This window comes from Cygnus atratus, chromosome 2 (genome assembly GCF_013377495.2).
Source record: "Cygnus atratus isolate AKBS03 ecotype Queensland, Australia chromosome 2, CAtr_DNAZoo_HiC_assembly, whole genome shotgun sequence".
Lineage (NCBI taxonomy): Eukaryota > Metazoa > Chordata > Aves > Anseriformes > Anatidae > Cygnus > Cygnus atratus.
Genome location: NC_066363.1, coordinates 119,494,470 through 119,516,869, shown reverse-complemented (window position 1 = coordinate 119,516,869; position 22,400 = coordinate 119,494,470). Strand labels below are relative to the sequence as shown.

The 22,400-nt window shown below is 36.9% G+C and overlaps 1 protein-coding gene across 1 annotated transcript in view; it reads right to left on the bottom strand.

Moving 5' to 3' along the window:
• Positions 1-22,400, bottom strand: part of RP1 (RP1 axonemal microtubule associated) — a 189,021-nt gene that overhangs the window by 141,552 nt on the left and 25,069 nt on the right. Inside the window, exons 6-17 of the mRNA XM_050708777.1 lie at positions 19,508-19,659; positions 18,847-18,925; positions 16,522-16,597; positions 14,855-14,931; positions 14,721-14,752; positions 14,446-14,575; positions 12,041-12,156; positions 8,890-9,051; positions 8,046-8,258; positions 5,972-6,149; positions 4,164-4,265; positions 2,550-2,572 (exon numbers count right to left, since the gene is read on the bottom strand). Of these exons, the coding sequence (XP_050564734.1) occupies positions 2,550-2,572; positions 4,164-4,265; positions 5,972-6,149; positions 8,046-8,258; positions 8,890-9,051; positions 12,041-12,156; positions 14,446-14,575; positions 14,721-14,752; positions 14,855-14,931; positions 16,522-16,597; positions 18,847-18,925; positions 19,508-19,659 (1,340 nt within the window). The remainder of the gene's footprint in view (positions 1-2,549; positions 2,573-4,163; positions 4,266-5,971; positions 6,150-8,045; positions 8,259-8,889; positions 9,052-12,040; positions 12,157-14,445; positions 14,576-14,720; positions 14,753-14,854; positions 14,932-16,521; positions 16,598-18,846; positions 18,926-19,507; positions 19,660-22,400) is intronic.

Here is a 22,400-nt window from a genome sequence, read left to right as displayed (position 1 = left end):
ACTTGAGTTTTCTAGTTCCTACACTGTAACTCTGAAAACATCACATCCTACTCTTCAGGTGTAAGTTGTGACCCACAGGTATTCCCCAGCAAACAGATGAAAAGTCTCATGAAATGCACAGGCAGTCAAGAAGCATAAGGAATCCCAGGCTGCTCTGTATACTAAGTACATATATATATATAATAGCCCAAGTACGTATATATATATAATAGCCCAAGTTCCATACTTGGGCTATTGTTACACAAAGCACCTACTGCAAGCACAAACTACTACTTCCTGAAAACAATTATAATACACGAACAATTCACAAACTTGGAATGTTTTTTGCCTTGTAATTTACTGGCACTTTTACAAATGGAAATCAGTCACATTGATTTGCTACAGGCTAAAAATATTCCAATCTGAAAAGAGGATTTGATGGTTACTCTGGATTAGTTATGGGATTTTATACACTTCATGGCACTGTGATATAATTCCATTGCGACAAAAATTCATTCTGATAGCCCTTCATGAGAATGCTGGAGAAGTCACAATCCTTCCCACAGTTTCATAAAAATTACTTTGCTGTTTTATTTACTTATCCCAAATCTCGAACAAAATGAGAGTGATTTGGTCCCAAAATACCATATGATTGAGAGATGCTTTTGAAATAAAGCATCAGAAAAATGAGTTTATAGAGCAGAGGCTTATGTATTGATGTATTTTATCGCACTCTTGTGTATCATCATTTCCAATGTAAAACTAATGGAAATGATGATCAGACTTTATTTGTGTCTTATTTAGCTTTGTAAATAAAATGTGTTAAAATTATTAGTAACTAACAGTATTCCAGACTTATGGGAAAGGAGCATGCAGGGTATAGAAATCATTCCTCAGAGACACAATTTGTTAGTGCTGAACCACAAAGTTGTTCTCAGTGTCACAGACTGTTTACCTTGTAGAAGCTAATGGCATCTCCCTCCTTACTTTGACTAGCATATGCACTCTCATGTTTCACTATTGAAATTTAAGCATGACTTCAGAAACAAAAGGAACAAGCAAAGGAGAAATCCCCAATACCAAGTCATTTGGGAAATCCTGTAAGGTCCTTGCTTGCTCACTGGTTGATACAGAACATGACACAAGTCTGTATTGTCAGGAGGGCTCTTGATTTTGGCTTGATTTTGTGTATGATAGCAGATTTAAAAATCTTTTGAGTTCAGTTTTTCATGTCTTCTACTTCATCTCCTCCATTCCTAGCCTTTCTGTGACCTTCTAATCGTGTGTGTATATATATATATATATATATATATATATATATATACATACACTTTCCGTTCTCACTTGGGCAGTACATTAGATCAGTCTGCAGCCTATAATGTGGTCCCACTTCATTTTAGCTGACATGTTTCTGACTGTCACTCTAATCCTCTGTTCTATGATCTATTAAGTGAATGATGGTATGTCCCAGCATCTCTGTAGGGTAGAAGTGTCTTGAAGAACAGAGAACTGACATTGCAACAATAGAAGTCCATACTGCTGTAGCACAGTTTTCTGTTTAATTAATCCTAAACCAATTATTATTTGTGAAAACAACAACCAAGAAATAGCTATTAGCTAGCAAATGCTGTCATAAAGAAGGTGGCCCGGTCAGCCTAACAGCTAATCTGTCCTGAGCTTGAATAGTATGTCTACTGCTGGATTGCATACTAACTACAAACATCACCGTTTTCTGAATGTCAATTCTATAAAAAAGCAAATGAGTATTTAATGAATATCAATTAAAAATTTGAAGGCACACCCCAAACATCGAAGTCAGTTAACCTTTAAAGTACTCTAAGTGAAAATATCTTACAAAATATGAGCGTTTTCTTTGAAAGGCAGAGTGACTGATATTTCTACTAATTTTGAATAAGCAGAGTCCACATGTATGAGTGTCAGAAATACTTCTAAAAAAGTGCTATAGACTTTACCTAACCAATTTTACAGTAGATATTGCTTCTTTGTACCTGACCCTAAAAACATCCTACTTCTTTGATAACAGGTTTGATGGTTTGTGAATTTGTTGCCATGAGTTTTAAATTCAGCATATCACTCTACGTGATGACAACCCACAACATTTTGGGAACGCTTTGTGACACAATAATACAGCATGAGGTCTGATAGATTGGAAGCTGAAGATAGTTGTTTTGAGCTAAAAATAGAAACAACATTGTCAGAAATAATCCATACTTGTGTTTGAATTTGAGCAGAATGTTTTGTTTCAACTGAATTTATTTAAAATACTTCCCAGTATTATACCCTATGAACAATTATTCCATACTTGGTGTCTGATTCACATTGACAAACTCATCAGATACAGTTTGAAATAGCAGTCTGAACATTATTTAAGTATTCTTAACTTCCTCAGCATAGATATAAAGCTAGCATGAAGCACACCAAAACCTTATTATCTTGAGGGTCATCACGCGGCACTTGCAGGGCAAGCAGGCGATCAGGCCCAGTCAGCATGGGTTTATGAAAGGCAGGTCCTGCTTGACGAACCTGATCTCCTTCTATGACAAAGTGACGCGCTTGGTGGATGAGGGAAGGGCTGTGGATGTGGTTTACCTTGACCTCAGTAAGGCTTTTGACACCGTTCCCCACAACATTCTCCTCAAGAAACTGGCTGCTCGGGGCTTGGACTGGCGTACGCTTCGTTGGGTTAGAAACTGGCTGGATAGCCGGGCCCAGAGAGTTGTGGTGAATGGAGTCAAATCTGGTTGGAGGCTGGTCACAAGTGGTGTCCCCCAGGGCTCGGTACTGGGGCCGGTCCTCTTTAATATCTTTATCGATGATCTGGACGAGGGCGTCCAGTGCACCCTCAGTAAGTTTGCAGATGACACCAAGCTAAGTGCGTGTGTCGATCTGCTCAAGGGCAGGAAGGCTCTGCAGGAGGATCTGGATAGGCTGGAGCGATGGGCTGAGGTCAACTGTATGAAGTTCAACAAGGCCAAGTGCCGGGTCCTGCACCTGGGGCGCAACAACCCCAAGCAGAGCTACAGGCTGGGAGATGAGTGGCTGGAAAGCTGCCTGGCAGAGAAGGACCTGGGAGTATTGGTTGATAGTCGGTTGAATATGAGCCAGCAGTGTGCTCAGGTGGCCAAGAAGGCCAACAGGTGGCCAAGAAGGCCAACAGCATCCTGGCCTGTATAAGAAGCAGTGTGGCCAGCAGGTCTAGGGAAGTGATTGTGCCCCTGTACTCGGCTCTGGTGAGGCCGCACCTCGAGTACTGTGTTCAGTTTTGGGCCCCTTGCTACAGGAAGGACATGGACGTGCTCGAGCGAGTCCAGAGAAGGGCGACCAAGCTGGTGAGGGGTCTGGAGAACAAGTCTTATGAGGAGCGGCTGAGGGAGCTGGGCTTGTTCAGCCTGGAGAAGAGGAGGCTCAGGGGTGACCTTATCGCTCTCTACAGTTACCTTAAAGGAGGCTGTAGAGAGGTGGGGGTTGGTCTGTTCTCCCACGTGCCTGGTGACAGGACGAGGGGGGATGGGCGAAAGTTGCGACAGGGGAGTTTTAGGTTGGATGTTAGGAAGTACTTCTTTACCGAAAGGGTTATTAAGCATTGGAACGGGCTGCCCAGGGAGGTGGTGGAGTCACCATCCCTGGAGATCTTTAAAAGACGTTTAGATGTAGAGCTTAGCGATATGGTTTAGTGAAGTAGTTAGTGTTAGGTCGGAGGTTGGACTCGATGATCTTGAGGTCTCTTCCAACCTAGAAATCTGTGTCTGTGTCTGTGTCTTACTCTTTCCCCCAGTGAATTATAAAGCAGAAAACATAAGTGAGAGAAATATTCTATTGCTTTCAGTGAGATTTGGATTGTGCTCTTTGTGATATCAGCCTCTTAATTTCCACAGAAATAGTCCTTATGATAGATGATCATGAATTTGAAAAACAGCAATGTGGAAATCCTCAACAATTACATGCTGATTGTTACCTAATCAATGAACCACATTCCAATGCCCTTTTGAAAAACAGTAACTGGTAATGTGTTCGTGTTGCATGTATGCATAAGTCAACGGTCTAGAAAAGCTGAGATAAGTAACTGAAAACATACACGGAAGGACAACATACTAAAATGTTGTATCAAAACTAGTTTGTTAACTATTACTTACTTGAGTGTGGAAAAGTTGAGGGGGTTTGACATACTTGCTTCTGGGCTTTTGCTGGTTGGCGTTCAGATTCTCTGAAGCCTTTCTTTTCCTGATTGGGTGCTGCAGATGTTCCCATAGGCTTTTCCCGGCCAACTGAAACAATCAAATGTAAATTCTGTCACTAGCTACAAATCATTTGCTTTTTCTGCTCAGACACTTCCCACATTTTCAGTGACAAACAGTAATAATAGATCTCTCAATTGTTCAACACAATAGACACCAAAGTCTTTTCTCTGTGTAGCGCAGAGCCACTAGTAATAGGCTTTTGTTGTTAGCAGCATGCTGCAAAAAGTAGAAAAATTATGATGTAGCAATCCATTTACTGCTTTGAAAATCTAAGTAGCAATTTAACATAGATACACGAATGAAATGACCTACTCAAATGTAGTTTTCCACAAGATCAGTTTCTCCATTCCCCCAATATTTCCTTTCTTAAGAGTAGGAATGCTGAAAGAAAAACTGCTAGAGGCCATTTCTGATAATATGAAATAGCAAACAGACAAATCTTGGTAGCTCTAATAGGAAATATTAGCTCCTGCTTCCTTCCTTTTACTGAGTAACAAGGATTTGGAAGAACTCATGCCTGTAACAAAGTAACAGTTAGCTTTATTTTAATAGCATCAGTAAGCCCTGCTTTGTTGAGAATTTCCATTGAAAACCTGCGCTTCCAAAAAAGGTAACAAAGAAAACCCCTTTCCTTTTGTCTACAAGGACACAGTGACTGAAATATTCTTGTCACCTTGCAGCAAGTAGGGACTGAATGGTAAGGATGCCATTACAGTGACTTTGATAATGCTTCTTTATATCTTAGTGACAATATACATAAAACAGAATTAGTAATAAGACAGGTTGTATGTTACTTTCTCTTTGCTGATCAAAGCATTCAAGATGAACCTGTTCTGCTTGTGTCTGGCAAAAATCTGAAAGAATTCTGAATTTTGAACTGATGGCCAGTTTAACAGTTTCATTAGATGTTTAATTTCTTGATCTCTGTGGCTTTGCCCACCAGATAAATATATAAAATGAATAAAAAAAATAAAGATAGTATTTCCACCATTTTCTACAGTTATAATCCCAGCCAGCTGGCTATGAATTGTTCACCAAATTAAACACATTTTTCTCCTGAAGGAGATGGGACAGAAAGTGATCCAGAGTGTGACAGGGCTCTTTTCTGAGCCCTAGCTAGTCAAGTAGAAGAGGTCAGTCTAGTAAACAAGCCTTTTGCCTGCAAATAGCTCTCAAATCTGACTATGAATCACATAATCAATATTCTAGTCAGGGACAGTACATGTATTAGCACCATTAAAGAAGAAACGATACTGAACACTGCCAAGTGTACCCTACTTGTTTAGGGCATAAGGGCATTTTGTAAGTCTACATAATGCATTTTGTAAGTCTTCTGTTTTCCCTATAAAAACAGGAAAGAGTGATATAACTGACAGCAAGATAGTATCTCCCAGGCTTCCATAAACTTTGGCCAGAATGGGGAATAGACCCAGGAAGTCAACTGCATTTCTATCTTGTCACCTGTTTTGATTCTCATGCTCAAAAGATTATTTGTTCAGTAAAAAAAAAAAAAATTTCTTCTGCATCACTTACTGCTATAAAAGGAAAGAAATGAAGCAAAATTAACTAGCTACATGGGAGACAATGTGTAATACAATAGACTTTTCATCTTTAAAATTACTAAAACACAACAAGGAAAATAGTCTAAATAAGCTTTTATGCTTTTGTTTTGAATTTTGTCAGTCAGAAACAGTAACCACTAAGGAAAAACAGAATATCAAGAAACCACATACATTTGATGACCTGTGGGTAGAAAAAAATGTTGTTCTCTCCAATGTTAATGACTGGCTTAGTCTGACCATCTGGCAGGAGACCAACATACATCCCTTTATTTCGCACTGATTCTAGACTTACAGATCCAGCTTCCAAATTCTTCTCAATTTTAAAATGACAGTATTCATCACCCGTGCCCTAAGAAATTGAAAAAAAGAAACACAAATTCAATAATTACATTTATATATATAGGCAAACTGGATGTTTCTTAAGACTTATATATTACTATCTTCTAATGACAATTCAGATTAAGTTTAGGTACTTCACAATGTGCTGCACTATTACACAAACACACATATCCTGTATCTTGGCTCTGTTTAGTCCTTTGTGACCAAAAAGACCAAGCACATAATTCAAGTAAGTGAAAGATCACATATGAAAGTACTCTGAATCATGTTAGGATTTAGGCAAAGTCTAGGATATATTCAAAGGAATTTCCCACTTAATCAGCTTTTAGAGGGTTAGAGAATGTGAAAATATCCATTTCAGACAAAAGAGGATATGTGTATGAATTTATACATAGTGCAGATTTGCTAATCCTACATGATAAAACAACATTTATCAAATATATTTTTGTTTTCACAAACTACTACTACCACTCACTCTTAACATCTTTTCTGCATTTTATAGCATTTACATTAATTTTAAAGCCTTAATCAATCAAAACCTCAGATTTCTCCAAGGATCAGGCTCTTAACAATGATAAGCGGGTATGTTTGTGGATTTAAAAGTACTGTGCCCACAAACACAGCTATCACTGTAACAAGGGCTAAGGCACTATGATTCAACTAATTTTCAGAATATGAAAACCTTACTGGACAATAAACAGGAACAGACTATAAAAATTCCAGTTTAATGTGTCTCAGAGAGAACATTCTCTCATATATTACAATTTGAACTTAAAAATAAAACTTCAAACTGCTAGAGAGAAACCTGTAGGCTGTACATGAAAAACTCCTCTTCATCCATTGGTGAGAACACTGCTAAAAATGTACAATATTCAGAAAGCCTATATCCAAAATGTGGATCAAATATTCTGATCTCTAATTGGAATATATTTGAATCAATGGCAAAACTCTCATGGATCTCAGACCTGAGTAAGTACACAGCTCTATTTCACACTCACTTGGGTTAAACATCCAAATAAAAATTATGAGTAATTTTAAGAATTTTCACTCATTTTAACACATTGCAAAAAGTTAGCTCTGCATGAAGTTGTTTAAATCTTACTCATTAGTAGTTGTTTTTTTTAATCATCAATTTATTTAGGTTAAATAAAACCCCTCAACATGTTTGTATTCTGTCACATTCAAAACAGTTATATCAGTTCTTATCAGCAAACTGACACAGAATTAATAAACACCAAGTCTAATGAGCAAATAATAATGTTCCTCTCTCTGTTTTTGTTTTCTCCTCTCTCAAGTGTAAATATGCATTAGTTAAAGTCCAATTAGGTGGACAATATTATTGGTCCAAGAATTAGAATATTTTAGCCATCCTCCAAACCTAGTTCTATTCCTCCATATACAGGCTACTTATAAGTGGTGAGGTATTTCAAGTAAAATCTGCATGGCTGGTTGACAAAATAATAATTAAAAAAAAAATCAGGTTCTTAATTTCAGTCAAAATAGAATCGTTCAGTTAAAGTTAGGACGCCAATATCACTCCATATCACTCCAACATCTTCTAAAACAAACTCCCACCAGCATAACTAGTTTAAAATAATGAAATTAATACAACAGAATCTTGACAGAATCATCAGCTATCAAGCAACAAATAAATTTTAACTACATACACATTCTCAATATTTTAAAATATAATCATATTTTCACAATTAAGTGCAAAAGGGACCTGATAGCTTTTATTGCTATATTTTTTTGTCTTTCCTTGGAAAATGAAGGAAAAGATCTGAAAAATCTTAAATCCAAACAATGCTTCCACCACATTTTTATCCAAGCAATTAAAAAATATTTTCTCTTTTCATTAACAATCTAATCAAATTATCTGCAGAGGGAAATGCAAAGAACTGCTTACTGTTCCATTACACTGGCCATCTTTGATCTTCAGGTACATTCTTGGGTTTCTCACACTCTCAAACATGCAGACTCCAGAGCCGATTTTATGTACTTTCCAGTAGGATTCATGCTGCTGCTGACCTGTTCCACTGCAGTTCCCGTCAGGTCTGAGGGACAGAGCCTGGCAGAGACTTGTGTTGAGCAGAATGATGGCACCATGATGAAACACACCCTTCAGATGAGAGATAAGAAGCCGTTTGTCAATAGCACAGCTTTTCTCCACGTTTATCTTTGATATTGATAGAGGTTATTTTAAGCACTTTTTCATGTATTCCCATGTATAAAACATAAGAGAATGTCCAAAGTAATTCAAGCATACATCCAGCCTTTGTATACTTGCTGCATTCTGTGCAGACACCAACCTGAACAGTAGAAACCTTTCACTGCTCTGCAGGTTCCCTGCTTTTTGTCTTTCAGAAGCACAGCATAATGTTCAGAGCACAAGTAGTGTGGCAAGCTAAGGAACTGTTCTCTTTTCAATTTGAGTAATTTCCCATGCAAGCCCTCCTGTATGTACCTACCTTCCTACTTTTAGAAGGTTTTCTAAAGATTTTGGAGTGACATCTTTTCTTTCTCTGTTGCAGCCCACCCTGTTTGCATATACCAGCTACAGTATCGTCATCGCTTGCCCCAGGAGAGCAGTAAAGGAAAACTTCAAGTGACGCCTAGTAAACTGTAGTTTAGCTCCACCTGGTGGGCGAGGATCACTCTTTCAGCCTGCAATCCTCAAATCTGATTAGACGTGATCTACTTTTGTAACAGTAAATTTTAGAGGTCTTCTTAATTTCTCTCCCCCATCCTACCTTGACATGCACAACAAATTCTCTGGACAGTCCAGCATATCCTGTTGTGTCATCAGCTACTTTGCCTTGAAGATTGAACGTAACTGTGTGACCTGGGTTCCTGGCTGACTCAAGAATGGCAGAACCATTTGGTTGAAGGTGAACACGGAGCTCACAGCAAGTCTTGTCTTTGCTCTAACATAAACAAAGTAGTAATAATAAGTTATATGAACTATTAAACATGGTAAAATCCAAAACAGAGGGGATCATGATATAGTTTCTGCTTATTTCGAGTTTCTACAATACTATTAGTCTAGTCTTAAAATGTCTTCCTGTTTTCCAGATTCACAGTCCTAATACCGAAGTGCTAAAATTGTGGACTCTGTTGCATTTCAAATCACGGAAATAGTTCACCTTAAAATGACACAAATCTGAAACTAACATGAAAGATACCTGGATATCTCAACTGGGGACAGAGTTAGAATAACAGCCAACAGACTTGGCAAAGATGGATGGAATATAACACTGACAGGAAATGAACTAGTTTAACTATCTGCTACCCTCATTTGCAGGATGGTTCCAAATAATGTTTGTCCTCATCAGTCTATATTAATCTCACAGAAAACAGTTCAAGAAATAAGATTTATATGAAAGAGCAAAGCAACAAAAATATCCATGCTTATCTTCTGAGATTTGCAGACTGTGATCCCACTGGATGAAAGATAAAATATACAGAATATGTATTTAAATATTTTATTAACTCCATCATCATTCTTATTTTTAAATAAAACTAGGATTTTAATAAATGTAAAAATTCTAATAATCTGCCCAATAATTTCAAAGACTTCTGGCTTAGAATCATAGAATCATTCAGGTTGGAAAAGACCTCTAAGATCATCTTGTCCAACCTTTAACCTAGTACTGAAAAGTCCACCACTAAACCGTGCTACTAAGTCCTACATCTACACATTTCTTGAAGACCTTCAGGGATGGTGACTCAACCACTTCCCTGGGCAGCCTATTCCAATGCTGCACTACTCTTTCAGTAAAGAAATTTCTTCTAATATTCAACCTACCCCTCTTTGCCCCTGGTGCAACGTGGTGAGGACATTTTCCCTCATCTTATCACTTGGTCCCCTTATCATATCACTTGCTTACATAATCTCTCAAATTTTCAAAAGTCAGAACAAATGAATTGAAAGTAGCCCTGCTGATAAGGACTTTAGGATACTGGTGGATGAAAAACTTGGCATGAGTCAGCAACATGCACATGCAGCCCAGAAAGCCAACCATTTCCTGGGGTGAATCAAAAAAAGTGTGGCCATCAGGGCGAGGGACATGATTGTCCCCCTCTGCTCTGCCCTTGTGAGACCCTACCTGCACTACTGCATTCAGCTCTGGGGCCCCCAGCACAAGGACATGGACCTGTTGGAGAGAGTCCAGAGGAGGGCAAAAGGGATGATCAGAAGGCTGGAGCAACTCTCCTATGATGACAGGTTGAGAGAACTGGGGCTGTTCAGCCTAGAGAAGAGAAGGCTCCAGGGAGACCTTGTTGTGGCCTTCCAATTTTTAAAGGAGTCCTGCAAAAAAGATGGGAAGACACTCTTCCCATCAGGCAGTATAGTGATAGGACAAGTGGTAACAGCTTTAAAACAAACAAACAAACAAAAACAAACAAACAAAAAGGTTAGATTTAGACTAAACTTTAGGAAGAAATTCCTCACTATGAGGGTGGTGAGGCACTGGCACAGGTGGCCCAGAGAAGCTGTGGATGCCCCATCCCTGGAACTGTTCAAGGTCAGGCTGGATGGGGCTTTGGGCAACCTGATCTAGTGGGAGGTGTCCCTGCCCATGGCAGGGGGAGCATGGAACTAGGTGATCTTTAAAGGTTCTTTCCAACTCAAATCATTCTATGAACTGGTATTTTTAAGACTTCAAACAATCAAACTTTCTAGAGAAAATTTTCACTATCTTCTGAAGCTTCATACTCAGAAAAACTTGTCTATCAGACTCAATCTACTTTCAAATGTAAAGGAAAAAAAAAATGATGGATTTTAAAAGTGGTCGTGAGCCAGCATACCATCAAAGTGTAATTAAAAGCATATTGTAAGGTCAACTGTAAATTTTGTATTGACATTTTGCTTTACAATTACCTATCATTATTCGAAGGACATCAAAAGAGGCTTAAAATAACATTTCTCCCACTCTTTGAGAAGAGGAACATCTTGCACAACTAAAAACAAGAAAATGGAAATCTAGATTTTCAATAGGCTGCTCAAACTCATAAAACATGTCAGTAGCAAAGCAGAAAAGAGAAAGCTTGAATTTGTGTCTAATTAATGCTCTCTTTGTAGTAAGACACACTGCAAATGTGACAGACTGCAAGGGTCCCCCTGTATCAGAATTACAGTAATGAATAGGAACACTAAAAAGTCCTGCAAGGAGGTCTGGCAGTTTGTCTAGCAGCTTGTCTGGCAGCCTGATGCCATTCCCACTGAGAAATCTAACTCTACTGAGAGTTCTCTATTCCCTCTAATGCTAATGCAAATCATGTAAGAAAGGAATGGGACCAGCTTTGACTATGCGATTATTCCCTAAATAAATAAAGGGAAGAACTAGAAAAGAGAAACAGTTTCTTCCCTCATCATTAGAAGAGTTTAATCAGAAAGAACTAAATTCTACAGCTCAATGTGCCTGCTTGCATACTGCAAGTGCTGAGAAAGAAAGGCAATAGTAAGAATATGAAGACGGAACAAACAAACCTGGAATATTTCAATTTGCTTATGACATACAGGTTATTTAGAAAAAGACAAAAAAGGAAAAATGTACATTTAAAATCAGCATTAGAACTGATACTTACACAAAAAGAGGAGATACTAGGGTATTCTACATACTTTGGCAGCATGGGACAAGCAGATATCAATTGGACCTTGGAATGGTCAGATATTCCTGTACCAAGTCATTTATGCTATGAAAAAAATCCATCCAAGAATAAAAAGAAAACTGAGAAAACAAAGCCCTACATCTAAATTTGCCTATCCATTTGTAATTTCCTGGGTTCAGTTCTGCACTTCTTAGCTCCTTATCTGGCTGGAAGCATGATTATGTGTTAGATTAAAAACAACATTATTTTTAATCAATGAAATAATATTACAAAGCAGAAATCAGTAACAGCATTTCCTACCTTTCCAGTTGCATAGCCATTAACAAGAGCAAGAGCAAGATGTGGTATCTGATGACTGCTGAATATGCATATATTTCCCCTTTTGACAATTACATCAAAAAGACCTAAGAGTTAAATGAAAAAAAAATGATAGGAGTATGAAAGTATATTAATTCATACTTCTATTTAATTACAATCAGTGATTTATCATTTTAAATTATATTATCTCAACAGTTTGACCTCTCCAATCTGTGAATTCCCCTCCTCATTCCTTTTAGAGCGGCTATCTCGAGACAATTATCTAATTCTCTGCCTTGAGGAAAAATCGCTAAGAGCTAATGATAGGGAACAAATTTCTCTTGATCAGCATATATGTTTACAAAAAAAAAATCTGTAAAAAAGAATTGAAGACTACAGTATAATGAACTGGACTATAGCAGCAAATTACATGGTAAATAGCAGATCATGCAAGAAACATAAAGCTCTCATATAGGAAAGCAGAATTCATTTTCTATATATTCATACTAGAATTTTTAACGCAAATCTTGCAGCACAGTTCATGGCTTCTAAAATTTTAAATCTGGCCAATATTCTAAGCAATTGCCTCTTATAGCTACAAAATACTGATGAAAGTTAAAGTAGTGCCATTTTTATTGTTCCCAGCAGCAAGACTATTGTTTTAAACCGATCTACCAGTACATTGTGTTGCCCTGTTTGCAAGCTGCATCTGTCTCTGGTGGACTCCTGGAGTGTCCACAACATAATATTTTCAGGGTGTCTTCAGGATTATGAGAACTATATAGCCAGAGATCATTGTGCCCATTGGGAAGATGTCAGAAGTTATAAAACACAAATGTATATTCCAGCCCTCGGAACAAGACAGGGATGACACGTAGCTAACACAATGGGTCCCTCTGCTTTCAGATAGAGATAAAGCTTCTTGAGAAATTAAAAAACCTTGAATTAAATCATCACCTAATACAATTTGCCATCAGCATAGTGAAGGGCTTTAAATTATATTGCTTTAGATCTGCTGAAGACAAATAAACAGTTCTACCAGTAACTGAAACATGAAGTTTTCTATTAGGAAAGATAAGTACATAGCTTATGCTGGAGGACTCCGAAGCATGCACAAAGAAGCAGTTGAAAATTTAATGAAAATTTAGACGACAGCTCCCAAGACACCACTTATGGACTTCTGTTGTACATGACTATCCTAGCCACTCTGTAGATTACTGTTCATTTAAGTAACATATAAATCTGAAAGAAATTGTGAGAGAAAAGTGTTGTTCTGGTGGCAGAAGACTTGCATGGTAGGTGCTTTCATTCATTTTGTACTAGTGATTCTTTTTGTACTCTGAACTATAAAAATAGGAATAGTTATTCCCAGGTGACTATGTCTGTTCCTCTTATATTATGGCAACTTTATAATATTGTTCAGAAAAATCAAGCTCTTTTTATTACTAGTTTAATTTCTAAGTATTACTAAGTCCTTTGGGAGGCTGCAGATCATACTATTATTTTTTCTGACTTCCAGTAGTCATTGCAGATAGGAGATTTGAGTTATTCAGTGTCTGAATCACCAAATACTTTCAACTAAAGGATCCAAAATGATAACTAATAAAAATAGCTTTACTAAAACAGAGTAACTAACACCCACTTGCAATGTTTTTAATATATATTTAATAATATTATTATTACTGATCTCCTACGTTATATATCTGAGTTTTCTGGTGCAGCTTTTCTGAGGTGCATTTATAGGCTATGCTAAGAAGTATTTCCCTACTGTCCATGTAGCCTTTGGTATGTCCTGCAAAATTCTGTTCTACCACTTCCAAAAGCATGCATGTAAGGTCACTAGGAATATGTGAGAAAGGCTGAGCAACTCCACTTTCATGAAAATTTAAAAAATAAATAAATAAAAGTGTGCCTAATATGATACTAGCTATAATAAGTGTTAGTAACATGGTAAGATCGAAGCTGATAAAGAAGAGGAATGCCATTAAAATCAATGACAAGGATGAAACAAAATGATACACATATACATACACTCCCTATGAATAAAATATACCTAGAAAGTTGAACTTATTAGCTTGGATGGATCTAAGATTATGGCTTATGTCTGTGTTTGCCCTGGAATTTTCATGGGATCACTCAAGCTACAGATGAAAAGAAGTTTCTATTTTGTAAGGGACAATGACAAGATACCATATGAGATTTTTTCATGCTTTATATGTAAACCAAACATACAATTCATGAGTTTTATAGTCATTAACTCAAGTAAAAACTCTAAGGAAAAACATTTTTTATTATAATTATTTATTCCTATTCATTACAGGAATCACTGCGTGACATCACAGTGAACTATGAAGTTCTTTCTTGCATCATTTATGCATACATGAAATATACTTTACCATATTTGTTCTTCTTGTCACCAAGAGCATCTACTTTGCTATCTGGACTGAGGCATATGAAACCACCGGTGAGCCTATTGTAAAACTGAAGTGTATTGCCTTTCTGGAATTTCCACTTTTCGGCAGTCCACTGGTTTTGTAAACAAGTAGAAAAGAGTTATGAGAAGATGATAAACAGGAATTTGACATGCTTGAGAACAACTGACATGATATAATTCAAAGCATAATTTGAATTGTTTAAATAAAACTAAGTAAGTTTTAAGGTAAGTCCTTACAGTTTCTTCTCTCTTGAGTTCCAGCTCTTGTCCTGTATAGATAAAAAGCATGTGATTAATTTATAAAGCACCCTTATTCCATTCAGCACAGTCGTGGTGAATCTGAGTTCTCTTCCCCACCAATTTTCACCTACTTCCTGGAAATGTGCTGGCATCTGTCACGGTCAGTTCTCTAGCAATGTTGCCATCATCCTGCCCACTGTCCAGCCATCTGAAAACCAGACACCATTTCAGTAATATAACCACGACTGGCAATTCCCACAGTACTGTATACATGGCATCTGCATACTGACACTTCCTCTTGTTTTTATTAAAGTCTCAAGGTTAACATACTGCAATATAAAAATCCAGCTTTAGTGAAAAGACCTTGACTTTGGCAGAAGTGGGTTTTTTTGTTTGTTTGGCTGGTTTGGGAGTTGTTCACGGGGAGTTTCTTTCTTTCTTTATGAAACATATAAGTAAACACTTTCCTCAACTGAGATAAAAGAACCTAAGTGAATTATTACAAATAATAGAAGTTGTATTGATCCCAGATCAATAATGAAAGGTGCAGTGGCATAATGTTTGCTCTTCCAGTCTGCAAGAAGGTTACAACAGGATGCAAATTGTGGCATGTCCCACAGATCCCTTTATAAGGATGCAAATCCAACAGAAGCACGGCTTTCACCACATCTAAACTATGCTTTTATAATGCTATTGTACTTGCTTCACATCTTCTTATATAAGTCAAGTCTAACTTCATTTGAGTCTGAAAGATTCACACATAGCAGGAGCAAGATCATCAAGAATGGCATCAGGCTCTAAGAATAGAGCATATACCCCATATTTTTCTGCCTGAAATGGATTTGAACTCTCCCTAAATTATGTATGAAACTAGCATTATAGATCTCTTCATAGCAGTTCATCTCATCTAGAATACAGAATCAAAATTAGGTCAGGCAAAGATGAGGTGCTGTATCTGATAGGCAGAAAGCCCTTACTCAAACATAAATCAGCTTCAGTGTGCACATCGCTCACTCTGAGCTGTCTCAGACAATTATTTATTCACTCAGAGAAGTGAGAGGAGGAAATAGAATTGAGGTGCCACTGGCAAACTGCAGCTAGATTCATACGTGACTGGACTTTTTCATTCCTAGTATTTGCACTGATCCTTATCAGTTATAATTTTTCCATAAGGTGTTGAGAATTAATCAGGAGTAGATAAAATTGGAAATGAGCTATAGAACAGAAGACTCAGTGCAGTAGCATCTGCAGGGGAAAAATCAGGGAAGGTAGGTTTGCTTCAAGTTATGATGCAACCCTGTGACAGTCTGTAAAGCAAATAAAAAGAGATGCGGGCAAATAGCTGTACCTATGATAGCCATTTCACATGATCTTCAAGTCTGATCCTGAACCTTAAGTTAGTCTCCATGCTGGTTTCAGTAAAGTAGGATCAGTCTGCCAGAGAGACAGCAACCTACTCTTCTGAAAAGCCTTTTATCTCAAGACATGGAAGAATGAGTCTGTTGACATCAGATCCAAAGTGTTGGATATGGAGGAACGTGCCAAAAAAGTACCTTTTATATCGTTCACTAGGTGCCAAAATGGAAAGTTGCATGGCAGAAATTTTTATTGTTTTTTCTCTAGCCCAAACACACCAGAGGTTTGGGGCAGATGCAACTCAGAGAGCTGTAAAAAGAATTAGATCACTTCAGCTCACTTTTGGATAAATATGTTTGCTTTGACAGGAAGAAACTTCGACAGTTTTCAGAAGAAAGACTATGGGTAATCAGAAATTTATTAAAAACCAAACACCACTGACCTGTGACAAAGAAAAGTATAATCCAGATCTGTTATAGGATCCTTGATTACTACTTTGTCCAGATACCATCCATTTCCTTTGATTAAAAAAAAAAAAAAATTAATGAGAGATAAATGTAATGAGGTCTTATTTCCTGTGGCTTTCTCTCTTCTACTGGAACTGCAAAATCTGCAGCTTCACTGGCAGGTTGCTAGAGTCATGGCTGCCCTGCTGGAGAGGAAACTACATGCTCTAGGTACTGTAGAGCTTGCCAATAGGATGGCAAGACACTAGCTCCCTACTTGACTGTTGTGGCTCTGACTGCGCAATTCTTCTCATTTAGTCATAGTATAAAACTTTTTGGTTTTGCCAATCAAAATATCAACAAGATCAGATTAGATGGCATCTTATCATGATAATACCACTTTATCTGCTTTTTAAATTTTTAATTCTGGAGTTAGTATTAAAATATATAAGAATATTCATGGTAGGATACATACAACATTATTAATATTACTAGCAAAAAACAAACATTCCTTGAGAGTTCAAGGGTCAAATGGTGCAGTATTTGCTTAGTGGTGAAACACTGCAAGAGATAGTGTTAATCCTTTGGGATATTTCAAACATCCAGGAAATTGATAGTTTCACCATTTGACAGTTTAAAGATGCCACTTCCCATTCTATGGGGCCATATTGGCTAACGCGAAGACAAGAGAAAAAAAAAATGATGTTATTGATCTCTGTTTATTGCTGTGAATCAAGCATAGCAATGCAGGTGTTCACTACAGACAACTGCTTTATCGCATACTAAAACATCAGATTGCATTGGATCCTCTCTTGAAAGCATCTAGGAGTGGAAAGGTTTAAGAATGGCATCTGTGTTAACATTATGATTTTAATGTGTAGTGAAATCTGGGTGACCAGGAAAAATAAAACCAACTAAGTAAATAAACAAACAAAAACACACCCCATCTCACCCATCCCAAAAAAAGCTTCTCAATAACATCTCTGGTCTACACACTATAGGAAGCTATACACTGAGATAAGAGGGTCCACTGAAGGTAAAAGGCAAATGTAAGCTTGTTGTATGTAACCTTACATTTTCTACAGTCTGTAGAAAAAAACTGCAGGTTTTTAGACAGGTTCGCAAACATAAGTGATGGTCAAGGCAACTGGACTAGAAAACTTTTCTCCCACTTCTTCAGTGCAGGTGCAGAAAAAGAAACTGTCTCACCAAATTTTTCTGAGTTTGGCACAGTGCAGCCTCAGTCTACTTGACTTGCTAAGAGCATAGTTCAAGCGAGCCCATAACAAAAACAGTGGTGGAGTAGATCTTCAAAGTAAGGAGCTAAGAATTAAGGGCAGACTTTCACTAAAAAATTCACAGGAGGTAGCACTGGGGATACAGGAGAAAAGCAAGATCTTCACACAATGTTTTTTCTCAAAGCTGTTTTCCTTTGCAGTCCTATGTAATCTCATGAAAAAGAGCTTCTGAGAACTTCTAGGGATGACTATTCTCTTCCAGTCTCCTTATTCAAAGGGAAACCTTTATTCATTTATTGCACTCTTCATCCATTGACAGCCACGAAAAGAGACAAAGCAAGTAAACAAAACCTCCAGCAACTCCCCATCTAGAAGTAGGGCAGGAAAGAGTACTGGAGAGAGAAATATCTTTATTGCTTTATCCTCAAAGCTATCTGAGCACTGCCTCTGATTAAAGGCATCCAGCTATGGCCACTTACAGAGGAAGACTACAGAATATAAGTGATATTCTTTCCCTTACCAATAGAGAAAAAGTTGAGACGTTCTAACTATGTAGGTAAATAGAAGAGTGGAGCACGATTGAGCATAGAAGAGAAAACTGGGCAGAGAACTATTCTACAACTTATTTTACATTGCCTAAACAGCTCTGCTATTTGGCTCAAAATACGTTATTATGTTTTACAACATTTAGGCTCAAGACTTTACAAGACAAATCTTTTGATTGCAAGTAGATTGATTTATTATCAGTAAGTCTAATGACAAGATACTGTAACCAAAATCTCCAACTGCATCTTCAGAGTGTAACTAATAACGCCCTTCTTCATTTTTTAAGTGAGTATTTGTTAAAAATGACAGAGGAGTTACTGATGGGATTCTTAACATAATGCCTGAAAGCATACTGAAAGTGAAAACAACATATATTAAATAAGGTAGCTGTGTCATTTAAACAGTTTCATTAGAAATATTTGTCTCACTTCTGAAAAATTTTCATACATTTAATTTTAAAAATACTTATTGTATTTCAGGGAAAACATGAATAACTTCACAAGTAGTATTCAGTATCTACATAAAGAGATTTCTGACCTGATCCAAGACCATTGTGTCCTATAACAATCTTGTACAAATGTCCAAGGTGAACAGCTTCCACAGAAAAGATATCAGTCTGTAATCAAGCAACAAAACTTCAGTAAAATCTGAAATTCAAAACAATTTTCAGCCATCGACTCCCGAAGACCTGCTTAAAACTATAAAACTCTTCTGTCAAAGACACCCTTTGAAATATCAGCTAATGATAATGTCAGAACAAATCAAAGACAGGTGTCCTGAATCAAAAGAAATAAGCCTGATCACTTTGCTAATGGGAATAGTTCCATCAAAATGCATGGGGTCAGAAAACAAAAAGCTGCTCAAAGCTCAATTGGCTAAACAAATACAAGTTGCAGAGGATTTCAACTTCAGATACGCAGATATAAAATGTAAATTTTCATTTTCTCTCCACTTATTAAATCAAATTAAAGGAATTAAAAATGAAGTATTAAAGCACACAGTTTACCTATTTTATAAATGAAAATTCTAATCATCTTCCATAAGCACTGATATACCTTTAGAGAGTAATTTGGCTTAATTGTGGAATTTTGAAGAGATGTTGGAATGTGGTAGCCATCTCTCATAACTGGATTTGTATAACCACCCACCTGAGAGAGAAAAGCCAGACAAACTTAACAGAAAATGCTCTTTCACTCACTTGTCCTTTCAAAAATTTCTTGGGTTTCTGTGATCTGAGCAACTGTCTTGATCCTGTGTCACCTTTTTCTCCATAGATAGAAATATAGACATCAGCTTCTGTTCCAGCATTCCACAGTTCTCCTGTTGTCACATGTACTTCATAGACAGTCACTGACAATAAAAGATGACAATCCTTCATATCATAAACACTATTATAGTTAGAATAGCATTTAGCTGCAAATGTGCCTGTAGAGTCCAAATACATTCATGTCAAGAGCAGCTGACATATGTATAAATATATAATATATATAATATATATTTTAAGTATAAAATCTTAAAACTCCTATTCAATATTAAGTAAGATAATGTGGAATGGGAATGCAAAGAGAATTGAACTTTAAATGCACAGCAGTATGCCTTTGTCCTGCAGCAGCATCTGAAAACATCATTAAGCTGAAAAGTAAATAACACAAGTCCAAGATTAGACTCAATGTAAGTAGCGAGACCAAAACTATAGCAAGCAATGGAGTCCATCAACATTTTGAATGCACTAGTTAACCAAACAAGCAAAAATCCATCACAGTAATTTTATTTTTCTAGGACCTCAGAATTCAGAAATCTGCATTGTTTTAATATTCTACCGCTTCATGAAATACATTAGTATCAACTTCCTCTGTCACATACAAAAATACAAAATAACACTTGAGTCAAAATCCCATGAAACTGAAGTAAAGACTATGGTATATTAAACATATGTATCAATAGAAAAATGTGGTTTCTAGAATGCAGATGTTAGAACCCTAGAAAAATCAGAATTAAGATAAAAGTATACAATTATAATCCTCAGCAGAAACTTGGCAAAGGTACGGATTATTTTAATGTGCACACACATAGCTCTATGATATAGTGTTAGCTTGCTTCTATCATCAGGACTAGCTCATTCAGAAATGCTCACTGGCTGCCTCTACACTCCACTGGAGTATTGTACTACAGATAAGCCTAGACTAGAGACTCAGAAAAACTAAATAAATAAACAAATAAATAAATAAATAAATAAAGCAATTTTCACAATTTTTGACACCTCTAAATTTTCACAATTTGTTGACACCTTTACCTCTCATAAGACTAGGGGTCATCACACGATTTATAACTCTTATGGTTTTTATCCTAAAACATAGTGACTCATCTTTCCTTCAGATATTCCACAGAATACTGTGCAGAAAAAAATTAAGAGAATGAATTGTATTCTTTACACCTATTTTTCTCTATAAGTGTAAAACATTACATTTGTAAACACAGCATTCTGAAATTAGAAAATATCAGGATTATTTGCAAAATTTAGTTCTTTCCCCTATGCCTGTGAATTAGCAGAGCCAGAACAAGGGGAGAGAACACACAACTTTTTACAGATCACCTATCAGCATTTGGACAAAGAACAGCCACATTTAAGTCACAGGGACTTTAGATGGTCTTTAACAGCAGTCATGTACTGTTATATTTTGTTTTGTTTTCCAAAATAAACCTGCCTTAATACTCAAAATAGTTTTCATTTAACAACTGTCTGTTAATACTGTCTTTTATCCACGTCATTCACCAAATCACCACCTGATCTATTTCCTTCCCCACTTCTTTCTTCTTTACAGCACCCACATGAACAGGTTCCCCATTTTATGTAGAGGCAGGCAAGAGAATTCAATTCTCCAGACCAACAGTCCTCTTTAGTGCTACACCTCCCTCCTTCACTGACTGTCCACTTTCCAGTTTCTGTAACAAGAAAAGCAGAGGTCCCCAGTAACCAAACACTGTGTAACTGTAACTCTGATTTATCCCCAGCAAATAGTTCATTATCATATCATCAAAAATTGTGTCACAAGACATGAGAAGAAGGGAACAAGAGTAAAATGGCTGAGGATAAAAAGTCAAACAAATGGTGCTCAGTCCCTCAGAATTAGAGCCATGGAGTCACTATGTTATAGTTCTGAACAGCTTAATTCAGACATATTTTTTTTCTTTGAATGCAAAAGTCTGTTAAATCAGAAAGTGTTTCAGCCTCTTTTTATTCAGAAATTGGTTTTAAAGTGCCTCTCATCATCCCTCTTTCAGACTGAATCCAGACCTCTCCACTTGTTCTGTTATCAAACTATCTTCTCTGAAGTTAAAAGCTATGTTCTCTTTCTCTGTCTCATGCAGAAATATAATAATGGCAAAAAGACACAGAGTCTTTCAATTACTAACTTAGAGATGAAACTCCCTTCTCCAAAGCCTTCAGCATGACCCCTCTTATACTGAGGTTAGCAGAAATACACAGTTCTTTTCTTCTTTTCCTATGTGAGAGAAATTGTTAACTACAAAATGCAGATTGAGAGGATGTTTTAAGTGTGCTGTTGTGCTTTATAAAGCATCAAGATTACTTGATAATAAAAGTCTTTCATTATATCTTTATTTCAGAAACAAAAGAACAGCCTTCTCGGAAAGAAAAGTCTGAAAGTTGGAAGGTGGGAAAGGTCAAGGTCCCAGAATATTATGTGAGGGAACACTGGGAAAGAACAGATACTTCATGTAGGGGAGCTGAGTATATTCAATTTAACAACCCGTTAATGCTTATTAATAAACATTTATTTTAAAGTGTGTGTTGGTTTTTTTAATTTTATTTTGTTTTTACTGAAGTGCTTGTATGTCCCCCTACACTAATAATACCAAAGTCTCCCAAAGAGATCTAACCTATGAGGATGCAGGCTGAATGCATATGAGGCTTTTCGTGCCCTCAAGGGTATGAAGATAAAAATCACTCAGGATCACAAATCATTGTGGTTAGGGCTGGCCAAGCCCTCTTTACAGTATTTAATGAGCCATTTACAGCTGCTAACTAGATCATTGGAGGAAATATTTCCTGCTATTCTTTTTCTCTTAAA